This window comes from Podarcis liolepis, assembly GCF_965112155.1.
Source record: "Podarcis liolepis genome assembly, chromosome: 7".
In the NCBI taxonomy this organism is placed as follows: Eukaryota; Metazoa; Chordata; class Lepidosauria; order Squamata; family Lacertidae; genus Podarcis; species Podarcis liolepis.
In genome coordinates, this window is record NC_139561.1 from 43,627,077 (window position 1) to 43,641,055 (window position 13,979).

Genomic DNA, 13,979 nt, shown 5'->3' on the forward strand with positions numbered 1-13,979 from the left:
AGGCATGATCTGGAAAAGGGGTGAAGGGGCCTTTAATAAAGCTTCTTTCTGGAAAACAATCTTAAAATTTAAGGAAGGACTGCAGCCCCCAACCTCCATACAGAGGCTTGCAGTCTACTTATTCCAACATTCAAAATCAGATACATCAACAAGATTTGACTATAAACATAAAGCTAGCCCCTTCCCCCCTACTGTCTGGGTTTTCAGGGATGGTGAAACTGTGGCCTTCTGGACGTTGTTGGACTCTCATCAGTCCCAGCAAGCATAGCCAGTGGGCAGGGATGGAGGGAGTTTTAGACTAATAACATCTGGAGGGCCACAGGTTACCCAGCTCTGCTTTAGGAAATAAATCATCATGCTTAGAGATCACTTTATTTGCAACCTCCACTGTTGGAGGCAGCACCATATTTTTCGCTCTATAAAATTCCCTTGTTCTCCCCCTCTAAAACAAGGTGTGTTCAAGGTGCATTCACCCATGTGTGTGGGGCTGGCCAGCCTCAAAGATCCCTGAAGCCTTTGGAGCGCAGCGCCCCACTGTCCTGGAGAGTCTTTGCGTGCAGCCATCCCCAAGCTAGAAGAGCGAGACGGAGCCCTCCGTCTCACTGTTCTGACTTGGGAACAGCCTTGCTAGCCTCTGCAGGAGAGCGGGGTGAAGGCACCCCGCTGCCCTGGAGAGGCTTTGCGCAGCCATCCCCAAGCTAGAAGAGCGAGACTATAGGACGTTCGTTCTATAGGACGCACACACATTTCCCCTTAATTTTTGGAGGGGAAAAAGTGCGTCCTATAGAGCGAAAAATACGGTATGTTTCTTGAGCAGCAGTTGCCAGGTAACACACCTGAGGACTCATTGGAGTATCTGCTTGTCCACTGTGAAAACAGGATGTTGGACCAGCTGGGCCTCTGGCCTGATCCAGCAGTCAGGCTACTCTTATGCTCTTATGACCATGCTTATATGCAAGTGGCTTTAAAGTTGTGGCTCAGTGGCAATGCATGTGGCGTCAGAATTTGAGGTCATTACACCCTGAAACATGGTACATGCACAACTAAGTGATCTCAAATAATGGGGCTGAAAATGAGCCCTTGCCACTGGAGGCTGGTTGGTGTGGGGTTTTTGGCCAATCCAACCAGGGCTGACAGTATAGGGCTAAGTGAACCATTGCTTTTGGAACACAAGAGCTGAGATTTTCTAAAATAAGAATCCATAGGCCAAACAAAAAGGCACTGAAGCTTGCACATGACCCAGAGGGACAGCACTGTCCCCATCTCACCCACTCACGGTTTCTGCAAGCATCAACAGACAAACACAAGAAAAGGTGTAGAACATGGAAATGCCAACTTGATGCTCCTCACTTGCTCCAGTGTTTGCATATCTTCCAATGCAGTGTAGCCTGGTCAACCTCTTGGTATTTTAAATTAAACCATGAATGATAATGTATTAAAAAAGTAATATTACCATACCCAAGGATTGGCTGGCATCAGAGGGTGAGGCCCAGGGCCAATGGGTGGTGCGCCATTTGGAGAGAAAGGATCTGGCTTGGAGATCAAAGAGTAGTTTCCTTTGTCATTTACACCAGGATGAATGAACCGACAGTTCATACCCCAAGTACAATGCCCTATGGGGGGGGAAAGCACACAGAAGGTTTAAAATCTCCATGAATGGAAAAAGTAAAAAAACAACAACACAAAAAGTGACTGGAGCATATGTATATCTTTGCAGAGATGTTCAAATCACTTGAAAAAGAAAAAGAAAAAAGAAGGCAGAGCATACATCAAAGGAGAAATCCACTGCTGATGCTTTACATTTTATTTCTTGGTTGCTGCTTCTTTATGAATTGCCCAGGTCCTAAGAGAACTTTGGTGAACAGCTTTTATTAAAACCTAGCAGAGCTCAGAGAGAGAGTTGTATCCTTGACCCAAGTGCCAGGAGAAGCTCATCTTTCCATTGCCATATAAGTGTCCATCTAATCCCACCCCTGAATCTGGAAGGTGGTTAGCTTAAACAAGTTATCTCAGAATAGTTCAATCAATTAAAAACCTTCTGAGCAACTTAAAATGTGCCAGTGATTAACCGCAAAGGCATTTTTAATTAACTAAACATTTTTAATGAATTTTTTTTTAGCACAAAGTACTTATAAAAATTACGGATGGAAAGTACCATCTTGAAAGTATTTTGTATGCAAAATAAATGCCTCTTTTACAAGGATGCCTACCTCAACACAAGCACCTCTCTCCACCACCTAAAAACAAAGCAAGTCTGCTTCTTACTTCAGAAATATATTTATCCAGGTTCCAATTTAATTAACTAATTAATCAAGTAAAACACATAGGATTTCTTTAGTTTCTATTTAAGACTGGAAATGACATGCATTTTTAATGTCCTTGTTTTTATTGTCAAACAGCATTAAAACCAACCAATTAAACATATATTTTAAAAGGCCATGGGAAATCTGACTGCCACCCACTGTAGCCATGATGGTGGGACTTGAGATCCAGATATAATAAAAAATGGCTTCTGAGTTGTGATTACTGAATGGAGTGTTCATATAAAAATGCAGGATGTCTTGGAATACCAAAGACCATGGATGTGGGTTCTTTCCTCGTGCTCAGCTTCTGGCTATCCCAAATATCTGAGTGGTTACTGCTACAAACATACCAAGTGGCCCTGCCAGGATCTGATCCCAAAGGATTCTTACGAAGGCCTTTTGTGATGCTTGCTGTGACAACATTTGAGAACGTTTGATCTGATGTGACTTGATAACATACAGAAATAAACCTGGATAATGCACTATGTTCAGAAGCCACAAGTCTCGGGAGGCAGGATGGCAGAGGCAATAAGTCCTAACAGCTGCCTCTGCAAGCTCCAGGAGAGAGGGAGCACTTGGGCATGGCTCCTACCTTTCATGAAAAATCGACAGGTGAGACGCGGCCTCACTTTCCTGTCATTTGGGTCTTTTACCTCTCCCTCTTCCAGATCGTCATCCTGAAAGACATAAAGAGACAGGTATGTAAAAGGCAGATGCTGCTACAGCAGCAATGCTGCCAATAATAGAGTATTTGCTTTGCTACCCTTCAATCAAGTTGCACATTGGGAGACAGGTGAAGCCAAACACTTTCTATCCACCTGCTCCTGAACAGGTGGATGGTGAGCCACGTTCCACCAGCCATAACAGGTCCAACTGAGTCTGTCATTCTCTTCCTCCTTTCTCTGCTACGTGTGGCTCTTAAGAAAAGTCAAACATTTGTAAACGTTCAGCATGGCAAGGGCAGGGCTTCTCTGTGTTACAGAGTACTCTCACCTGCCAGTTATCTTCCACTATTAAGCATACAGCTCTATCTCTTCTCAGCTATCTATCCCTTTCCTCCAATTGCAAAACTGCCAAAATATGGCAGATTCAAGAGCTGGGCTCCAAGCAAATCTTGTAAGATTTAAAGCAAGTGTACAGACACTTTTTGATTTGCACAAGGTAACTTTGGTGAATGATAAATTAACCTGGAACAGATTTTTTTTTATCTCCCCACCCTCGCTTCCTGCCTCCCACTTGGGCACAGAACATTAAAAGTGCTTTATTTTATTTCTGGGTTTCTCCTATTTATAGATCTGCAGGATGCCAGGTATGCAGATGAGGTTCCACCCTATTAAGTTCAGAGGCAATCTGTTTACAAGCAGCTCTTAAAGAGAGCAAATAAAACCATTTCACTGTTCATTGCTACAAAATCCAACTCTCCCCGTTTCAGGAAGAACAGTGCAGAATTACAATGTGGTACAGCTCTTACATAGTCATAGAAATGAAAAGCCACACCACAGCACAACATGTGGAGAGAGAAAGCTGGGTGCTCTTTATGACAGTCTTCAAAACTAATAACCCGGAAAAGTCAGACAGTAAAAGCAAGATTGCTTTTAACCAAATGAGGGGCCAGAGCTCAGCAGTACAGCATATGCATTAGATGCAGAAGGCCAGAAGCTGTGTCCCTGGTATCTTTTTTTTGGGGGGGTGGGGAAGGTGGGAGAAGTTACTTCAGTGGTGGGCTACATACTCTGCATGCAAGAGATGCCAGCTTCAATCATTGGCCATGCTGGATGAGCTTTTCTGTTTCTTATTTACTTATTTTATTCAGTTTTATAAATAAATAGTAAATGCAAAGTAATTCATCACTAGGGCTGGGTGATAGATATATCAATATATTGTCCAAAACTGGTTTGAAGTCCATATAGTGATATTGGTTTCATTTTTGACCTGGCAATATATCACGAATCATGGTGTGTGTGTATGTGTGCACTATGCAAAAATCACAATATGGGAAAAACTGTGAAGCCAGCCAATGCTTCTTTCAATTCCTGCAGTCCCTGTTAACTCTGCCAGCCTCCTGCAGGGGGCAGCGAATCACAAGAGGAGGAATGGGCAAAAATCACAATGCAGGGAAAACTGTGAAGCCAGCCAATGCCTCTACATAGCTCCATCCTTATTTCAGACATTGTGATATATTGGTATATTGCAATGTTTAGCTGGTGATATATCACAATGTTTAAAGCCAGTTATCACTCAATCCTGATGTTCACCTCTACATACCGTATTTTTCGCTCTATAAGACGCACCAGACCACAAGACGCACCTAGTTTTTGGAGGAGGAAAACAAGAAAAAAAATATTCTGAATCTCAGAAGCAAGAACAGCAAGAGGGATCACTGCGCAGTGAAAGCAGCAATCCCTCTTGCTGTTCTGGCTTCTGGGATAGCTGTGCAGCCTGCATTCGCTCCATAAGATGCACACACATTTCCCCTTACTTTTTTAGGAGGGAAAAAGTGAGTCTTATAGAGCAAAAAATACGGTAGTTCCATCCTTATTCCACACATTGTGAAATATTGGTATATCGGGATGTTTAGCTGGTGATACATTGCAATGTTGAAAACCAGTTATCACCTAGCCCTATTCATCACACCTCGTTATCATCCTTATTACAATGCTAACAAATATGTTATTTGACTCTGTCTCACTTTAGAATTGATGGAAAAAGAACATACCCTCCATGGCCCCACCACTCTCAATGGAAGCAGTTATACAAGCACCTACCTGTAAGTGAACTGAAATGCAGGGAACTGGTCCTGCACTACAAGCAAGTAGAGGATGTTACATAAATGCCAAAAACATTCAGAGTCATCACATACCTTGCAATACATTTACCCGTAGGGTTTGAGGGATGGGAAAGACTAGTTGGCAATTTTACACAGTCACATAAAGCGAGCCAAGACAGAGGATTGTTAAGAAAGAGATCATGCATTCCAGATTCTGGCATAATGGGAAGGAGGCTGTTGATTGTGATTTTGTCATTAATATACATAAGAAAAGGGTACCAAACTGAATTTTTTTTTTCCTTTGAAATGCCATAGGACTCTTCCTTTGAGTGTCAATTTTAACACAAAAGCTAAAAGTCACACTTTGTGCTACCAGTAATCTATTGTAACCCCTTATAAAGTTTTCCAGCGTTTAGCCATTCACCATGCTGGCTGTGCTGATGGGAGTTGTTGCTTGCAACACCTGCAGGGTACCATGTTGGCGACCCCAACCTAAAAAATTCTCAGACAGCAGGGATGGGAAAGGGCTCTGGGCCTAAAGTCAAAATAGCTGACTTGGTATATGGCAGCTTTCCATGTTCATATGGATAGCATGAAAGAGCAGGCCTTGTATTGCATTTATCAGAGAGAACCATAGAATCATAGAATCATAGAGTTGGAAGAGACCACAAGGGCCATCGTAGTGGATTTTAAAAAGAAACCTTCCAGGATGAGTAACGCTTCTGCTATGCTCTTTTTAAAGAGACTGACTGGCATCCATTTCCAGAAGCAGGTAGGTTTTAAGGCAACTGATAATGCAGAAATGCCAAGCTTACATGAATAGGCACAGGTTATGTGTATGCTTCAGACAGTCCACAATCAAATTTCCTGCCACCAATAAGCAGATAGAAGGAAACTGTCAAATGATATTTACTTGAGCTTACAGGCCTCACTAGACTACATGGAGATGCAAACCTAGGTATCCTGTTAACACATGAAGCTGCCTAATTCTGAGTTACACCACTGGTCCATCTAGCCCAGGAAGATTTACTCTGGCTAAGGGTTCTTCCCTAAGACCACAAGCAAAAGGAAGCCCTTCCTAGCCTGTCTGTCTTCTAACTGGAGATATGCAAGGGACAAACTTGACACTTCCTACATACCAAGCATGCACTCCAACTCAAAGTTGTGGACAGTCCCTTACTATTTCCGAGAACCAGGAGGAGAATGAACCAAAGTAAAGGGGAAACTCCCCTGCTGCTACTCCAGCTCTGCATACACTGAGAATGTGGGGAAGAAACTCAACACTACAGTCCCTCCCAAGATTCTGGAAAAAAAGATCATGGGCTCTGTCTAGATGCTTCTCCATCTCTTTGTTCCTAGGTTTTCTATTTCTGAATGAGGGTGCTTAGAAAGAATGGCCTGATATGAGATTGACTGGCATCTGGAGATTCCAATGATGATAGTGCTGTGAGATGCATGTTAGGATTCCTCTAGCTGAAAATGTACCTATGAAAACAGCCCACAAGAGGTCCTTTTGCATATGCAGGAGGTCTAGGAAACAGAAGTGGGAGGGGGAGTGCTGTGTAAATCCTGGTTTCCAGGGACACTGGCTGGGGGCAAAACCTGAGATTGTGGGAAGGAGGTGAACTTACATCAATCTCGCCATCATCAATTTCTCCGTCTTCCTCTTTCTTCTTCTCTTTGACAGGCTCCTGCCCACCTCTTTCGTCGTCGCTCTTTGTGCCAGATTTTTTCTCATCCTCAGGTGGTTCATTTACCTTCTCTTCCTCCTCCTCTTCCTCTTCCTCTCCCCCAGCCTTGTCAGTCTCATCGTCAGCCGCAACGGTGCTTGGCTCCTCGGGAACCTCCTCATCATAGTCCAGTTCATGTTCATCTAGTTCCCGAGTGACTGAGGAGGCTTCATCACCCAAGTCGTTTGCCTGTTCTTCCTCATCCTCCTTGACAGAGAGAGAGCCCTTAAGCTCCCTGCTTTGCTCATTATTGTCGGAGTCCTGAGACTTGGTTTCACTTAAGCAGTCCTCTTCACCTGAGTGGTTCTCTTCTTCTTCGTCCTCCTCCTCCTCCTGACTCAATATTCTGTCAGTATCTTCCTTGCCTTCTCCCAAAGTGGTGCCCTGCCCGTCCTCTCCATCCTCTTCTGAGCCGCTCTCTTTGAGGATTTCGTCATCAGACAGCAGCTGGTCCTCGTCCTCTTCCTCCTCTTTTTCGTCGGGAGAGCGGGGGTTTTGCTCAGGGCTTTTGGAAACATCCATCAGGGCCTGCTAGTCTGTAAGGGAGAAAAATAAATAGCTGGATGGGATAATGTGTAAACATTCAGCCTCAAGCATTCCTACATTTCTCAGCTGTCAGATACAGATACTCCTTAAAAATGAATCCTCAGTTTACAATCCAAGCAGAGAGACTGGGCCTGCTTGCCTAACAGTACCATTTAAGACCGCAAGTGTTCAAACCAGAATTTCATCTGCTCCCAGTTACACAGAGTAGACTATATAAGACAGTAACTTGTGAACCATAGTAGGTGTATGTGAAAGGTGAGGCCCACAGCATTTTACCAAGTACAAGCTTCTGATCCTTATGGAGGAGAATGTGTGCAGTTTGCCTGGGGTTGGGGAGGCACCTAGCACCAGGTGTTCTGCACACATAACTCTTAAAATGGACATAGCCAGTTAGTTCCCATGTCCTCTGCACAATACATCTAAACTCTTTCCCCATGCGTTACCTTTATTCTCCTCTAATTTCTTCCTCCCCAGCACTACCATATCTAAACATAGCAGAAAAAAACATGTTTTCTGAAAGCCCAAAACATGCAAGGATAATTAATGTGAGATCAATAGATTTGTGTAATTCTCAAATTTACTCAGAATGTAGACATGTAAATTCATGACACAATGGTATGTACAGTCCTCATTTGAATTTTTATCCCTGGGACTTAGAACAGATTACAACCCCTAGACAGTAAAAATTCTGGGGCAGCAGTCTTAGTCTGTTGCAGCAAAATCACAGAGGATCTTGTGGCACCTTAAAGACAAGTGGCACCTTAAACTGGCAGAAGCCCACTTCACCAGAAACCCTTGTGGTATCAAATTGGATGCAAAATTATGACACTTGCCAGGATTGTGGGTGGTCTTAATGCCCCAAACTCTTCAGCTAAACAAGAGAAGGCTGAGCAGATGGATTTTAAAGACATAAGGCAGCAGCCACAGCTACACTGAGAGGAGGACAAACACATACCCCCATGTTGCAAAATGTAACAATCTACAAAAATGCAAATGTAACACGCTGGCTAATAACTGTTAGTGAATATATAATCGGTTATGATGTCATTCAAAATATACGAAAAAGCCACTTCAAAATGATGTATATATTATACAACACATCTCACAAAACATACAAGTAACTAAAAGTTGTTATATGCATCAGAGTCAAAGAATCAAAGAAATCAATGAATAGCAAGGAATGCCAAGCCATCTCTCAAAGGAAGACGTCTCACAAAAGTCTCAAAGGAAGACGTCTTTCCAAAGTTTCAAAAGGACAGTATATCCGGAACCGTTCAACTGTTTCAGAATACAGTGGTACCTTGGGTTAAGAACTTAATTTGTTCTGAAGGTCCGTTCTTAACCTGAGCTACCACTTTAGCTAATGGGGCCTCCCACTGCCGCCGCCGCGCCGCCACCACGCGATTTCTGTTCTCATCCTGAAGCAAAGTTCTTAACCCGAGGTACTATTTCTGGGTTAGTGGAGTCTCTAACCTGAAGCGTCTGTAACCCAAGGTACCACTGTAAAGTCTTCATCAGCTGGAAATGGAATATAAGGCACTGCAAGCAATGAATGACAACAAAACTGAGCAACCTGCATGTAAGCTACACAGTAGAACAAAATATATAAAGAGATACATACCGAATAATTATCAATGAAATATTCATACTAGTTGGGATCATGCTAGTGGATCAGTGCTCACTGGATAGTGTAGCTGCTGATGCTTACAACACAAATGCACAGGACATATAAAGTTGACCACTGTATAACTTACATGTAGGTTGCTCAGTTTTGTTGTCATTCATTGCTTGCAATGCCTTATATTCCATTTCCAGCTGATGAAGACTTTATTCTGAAACAGTTGAACTATTCCGGATATCTCCTTTTGAAACTTTGGAGAGATGTCTTCCTTTGAGAGACGGCTTGGTGTTCCTCACTATTCATTGATTTGTTTGATTCTTTGTTTGACTCTGATATATATAACAACTTCTAGTTACTTGTATATTTTGTGAGATGTGTTGTATGATATATACATCATTTTGGTGGCTTTTTCATGTATTTTGAATGACATCATAACCGATTATATATTCACTAACAGTTTTTAGCCAGCGTTTTGCGTTTGCATTGTTGCACAGGGGTACATCTACGGTGCATATAACAAAAATCAAGAGTAGCAACAATTAGGGGGTGGATGAGGGATGGTATTCCCAGGCTTGGGATGTGGGATGCAGGCAAGAGTGCAACATCAGCCACCGGTAGGTCCCAAACAGCCTGCTGGAGTGAGAAGCATGATGGAGAACAGCAAGCAATGGAAAGACCAAGCTGACATTTTAATGCCATGGCTTTCACTTCTACCATTATTTATCTATTGCCAACAATTCAGCCACAAAGGAGAATTAGCTAACCAATTAGCTAAGGGAGAGAACAATATTGAAGGCAAAGCAGTGACAGTCAGACTTCCTGCAATTGCTGTTTCAACAGCACCATCTTTTTCTCTCTTTCCCTCTGAAGCTCTCATTGTATTGCTTTTCTTATCTCACCTCACAGGGTGGGAAGAAATTAAAGTTCTGGGATGAGTTATCAAACAAACAGTCAGATAGCTGGAGTTAATTAGAATCCACTGCCCCTTTACATATGTGCAGAAGTAGTTAACCTGGAGGTTGTTGCCAAATTCTAGAACACCTAGTTGTTTTCTGCCCTTCGAACCCTTTCCCCTTAGGCTTCCGCTGATATAATTAGTCTTACAAAAGTCAAAGGGCAAATAGGAAGGAACACCCTAAGAGTGTTTTGCAGGTCTTTATGAAAGGGAGGAAACATGTGAATGCAATAGTTTTGCCCCCCCCCCTCCTTACTAGGCTATAATGGATAGAAAAATGACACTCCAATCTAAGTGCCAACAGCCAATCAACGATGCTGGTTACTGCCAAACCTGTGTGCCATGAACAGCAGGAGACCTAACCTTTTGCCATCCAGATGATGTTGAACTAAAACTCCCATCAGCCATCAGCTGGATGGTTCTGATGGTAACTGGAAGTCCAAAATATCTAGAAGGCAACAGGCTAGCCATCACTGGTGAACATGGATATCCTAAGTACAAGCAAAACCACTGAGCCTTCAGGAAAGGTAGGTTGACTTTGAGTTTTCAAAGTGACTGGAAGATTTAGCTGCATGTTGAGTTGTTTAGAGCCCTCTGCATATATTCTGCCTTAAACATAAATAGACTATGTGTAATATATATGTAATATTTAGGCTTCGTAATGACAATCACTTAAAAAATAGTATGTACAACTTTGAAATAGCCCATTTTTTCTTGTGCTGAGTACATTCAAAAAGCAAATTAATTCATTTTATGGAACAGTACATTTTTAGAAGTTTTTTTTTAAAAAAAAAATCCATTCCACACCACTATATTAGACCCTATGTATTTTCTTTAGAGAAGTGGTAATTAATCTGCAGTCCTCTAGATGTTGTTGTATTCCTGTCAATCCAAGCCAGCATGACGGGGTCAGAGATGATGGGAGTTACAATCCAGCAACAACTGGAGGACCAGAGATACCCAATACTTGCTTTAGAGAATGAAAACCTTCCTCCATATTGCACAGTATTCTTGCGTTTCTCCCTGCACTAGGTGTAAAGTTTCTACAGCTAGCCTTGATTTGGGCCTGTATATGTCAACCTTCTTCATACAGGCACAAAAACAAATAGCTAATACAGTATTCAAAAAGTAGACATAAGACACAAAGTGACAAAGATAAAGTGATATTAGTAACACATAGAATGTCCAGGTAGGTAATAAATTCCCAACTTTAAGACCTTTAACTTTAGAATGCTGCAAGAGTGTAATATATGCCAGGGCACATATGTATTAGACTGGAGGAATAAAACAGGACTTATTAAAAAGAAAAGTAAAATTAACTGAAGGAGCCCTTAGCACAGTTTGATTCACTAGACTCTTAGTACTTTGAGAATACCTGTACATCAAATTTTGGGACAGATTTGAATTTCCAACTGAGAGAATGTTATCAGGAAGCTTAAAGAATGCTACTAATTGACTTCTATTAAATTGTGGCTCAGGGCAATAAAGTGTAGCTTGGAAGAGCTACCCATAAGTTTGCCATTTCAAAAGCACTTAAAGGCTAGAGATCAGAAACATCTATGACCAAAAGCTTGCTGTACTGGCCATTTTCCAATTATGATTTAAAATGGTTTAATTACTTCAGAAATTATACCCTGCTGAAGACAGGCCCAGAAGTTTGTTTTCAATCTGAAACACCCAAACTTAAAGGTCGGCATTAACAGGCTTACAGAAATGTAGAGAGTCAGAGGAAGATGAGCTGGAATAACTGATTCTAAGGCCAGCTGAAACAGCCAGCTTAAAAACCAAATAAGATTTGAGAGGTAGTGACAGAGATACTTTAGTAAGTCTGGAAGGTAATGCCTAGTTATATTTCATCAGCAAGACTAAAGGAGGCGAAGGTATTTTGCTCACTGACTGTTTAGCTCACAGAATTCCATGTGTGCAACATTGCCCCATGACTTCTCAAGTGGCATAAAAGTTGTGCAGACACCAAGAATATCCCTTGTACCTGTGACAAAGCAACAGAAACACTAGAAAAATTATCACCTTCCAAACAATAGTTATGTTTTATACAGCACCCCTCTTAAATTCATGATGATAACAGTGTTAGAAACTCAGATATATAAGCTAAGCACCAAACAGTTCCTTAAACTAAGGTTACAGTCACCAAAACAGAAGGTCTAGTTGTCATTTTGGGGTAAGACAGCTCTAAAGACTGTGACATCTGGCTATTTCTGATGATAACCTTGAGCTAGGTTAAGAACTTCGAGAACTTAAAGAATAAAAGTCACTTGATCCAGGGACAGTCTATATATATTGCCCTATTTCTATCTCTTTCTGTTAATGGTGACATGGACCATTCATAACATAAGAATGTTCTTCACAACTGTAAGCAGGGCAGTGGGGTGGTGTAAGTGAAGAAAAGCTACAACAATTAACTATAACACCGTTCACCACTCCTGCTCGGGCTGCATGGAAAAAGCATTTTGGTTCCTGAAGTTCGTTCTAATTGTGCAGATAAAATATAACTGATAGAATTCTACAGAATGCGGTATTAGTGTGTGAAAACAGTCAAGAGCCAATGAATGGTACAGATGCAGGCACCATCCTGGTGCCCAGTCATCTTCACTTGGTCACAAGTGGCTGATAGCCAGGTGCAAAATGCACCAGGTGCCTGGCTAATTTCGAATACTGGATGAAAGGGAATTGCATAAGAAGCAAGAATGAACAGGGGAGCAAGCTGTGAACAACCATGTCAGTCTGGAGGAAGCTCTTGAGTTGGTATACGTATAGGGCTTCACCGATGCATTAGCAGATGGACATATTTGAGCATAGGAAGACATTATTCCTCCCTCAGTCAAATGGCTCCCAATCAAGGAGAGTGTGTGTATTTGTGTCCTCCCTTGGCATGTGGCTCAGCTAACTTTAATCTGAAATGTAATTCTGTCCCATTAAAAAGAAACCCCATACCATGTCAATTGCAGCCAATCCTTACTAACACAGGATAAAAGACAACTATTACCAAGCCTGGAGAATGGAGGACAGTGAATGAATATCTTGTGCCACAGAAGCCAAATGAAACTAAATAAATGGGTGAGCTAAAAACCAGTATTTTCAAACATATGTTATTATGCTCATGACCAAAGATTTTGAAAGGTCTAACAAGAGAAATGTTTCTCTCTATTGTGAATAACATGGGATTTTAAAGCGAACAAGATTTAGCCTTTGTCTCTGTGTTACCATTCCCCAAAGGAATTTTGCCTGAAGATGGTAATTTGCTTCTCTAGTTAGGTCTCAGATGAAATAGCATTTTTCTTCCATTTAATTTAATCTGTTTGTGGGAATAATATTTAGGGAAAGGAAATCTTTTCACCCCAGAAAAATCTAACCATGAAGTGCTCATTTTAAAGGTTAAACATGGAACAGACGGAATGTTAAGTGATCAATGAATAAGACCCCAAAAACATTTTAAATACCTATTTGCCACATTCAATTATTTCCATAACAATCATCAATTTTTTAAAGAAACTGGCCTTCAGCATGTTCCCAGGTGCCAGCATCAAATTCCTAGGTGCCTTGAATTTTTATTTAGTGCTGGCCAAGAATGAAGGAAATTCTGCTATATTATTGATTACATAATGAGTATTACTAAAGCTCGCTCTGAGAAAATCAATTCATGGTCTGTTACTTTTACAACGAATTCCAGAAGAACCTCCTTCTAATTTAAGCATGGTGTAGTGATTAGTAGCTAACTAGGGCCATGGAGATGTAGGTTTAAATCATCATTCAGCCATGAAGCTCACTGGAAGACCTTAGGCTAGCCTATCTCAGATTAATGTATCTCAATTTAACCTACCTCACAGGGTTGTGGGGAGAATAGCACAGGGAGGGGAGAACTAGGTATACTGCCTTGAGGTTCAAAGTATAGGACAAAAGTAGAATAAAAAAAGGAAATACTTGGCCACCGTTGAGAACGTAGTTTGATCACTGTGAAGTCTACTCAATGCTACCTATCCATGGTACTGACTATGAAATGGTTTAGAGAGGAAGGGTGAGCAACATCTAGTCTCATGCC

General features: G+C 41.6%; 1 protein-coding gene across 2 annotated transcripts in view; it reads right to left on the reverse strand.

The window, feature by feature from the left end:
* The window catches only part of ZC3H18 (zinc finger CCCH-type containing 18), a 56,003-nt gene that overhangs the window by 38,596 nt on the left and 3,428 nt on the right, over nucleotides 1-13,979 (reverse strand). For both annotated transcript variants that reach the window (XM_083513592.1, XM_083513591.1), the window contains exons 2-4: nucleotides 6,702-7,336; nucleotides 2,896-2,980; nucleotides 1,459-1,613 (exon numbers count right to left, since the gene is read on the reverse strand). In XM_083513592.1, the coding sequence (XP_083369718.1) occupies nucleotides 1,459-1,613; nucleotides 2,896-2,980; nucleotides 6,702-7,322 (861 nt within the window). In that variant the 5' untranslated portion in view covers nucleotides 7,323-7,336. The remainder of the gene's footprint in view (nucleotides 1-1,458; nucleotides 1,614-2,895; nucleotides 2,981-6,701; nucleotides 7,337-13,979) is intronic.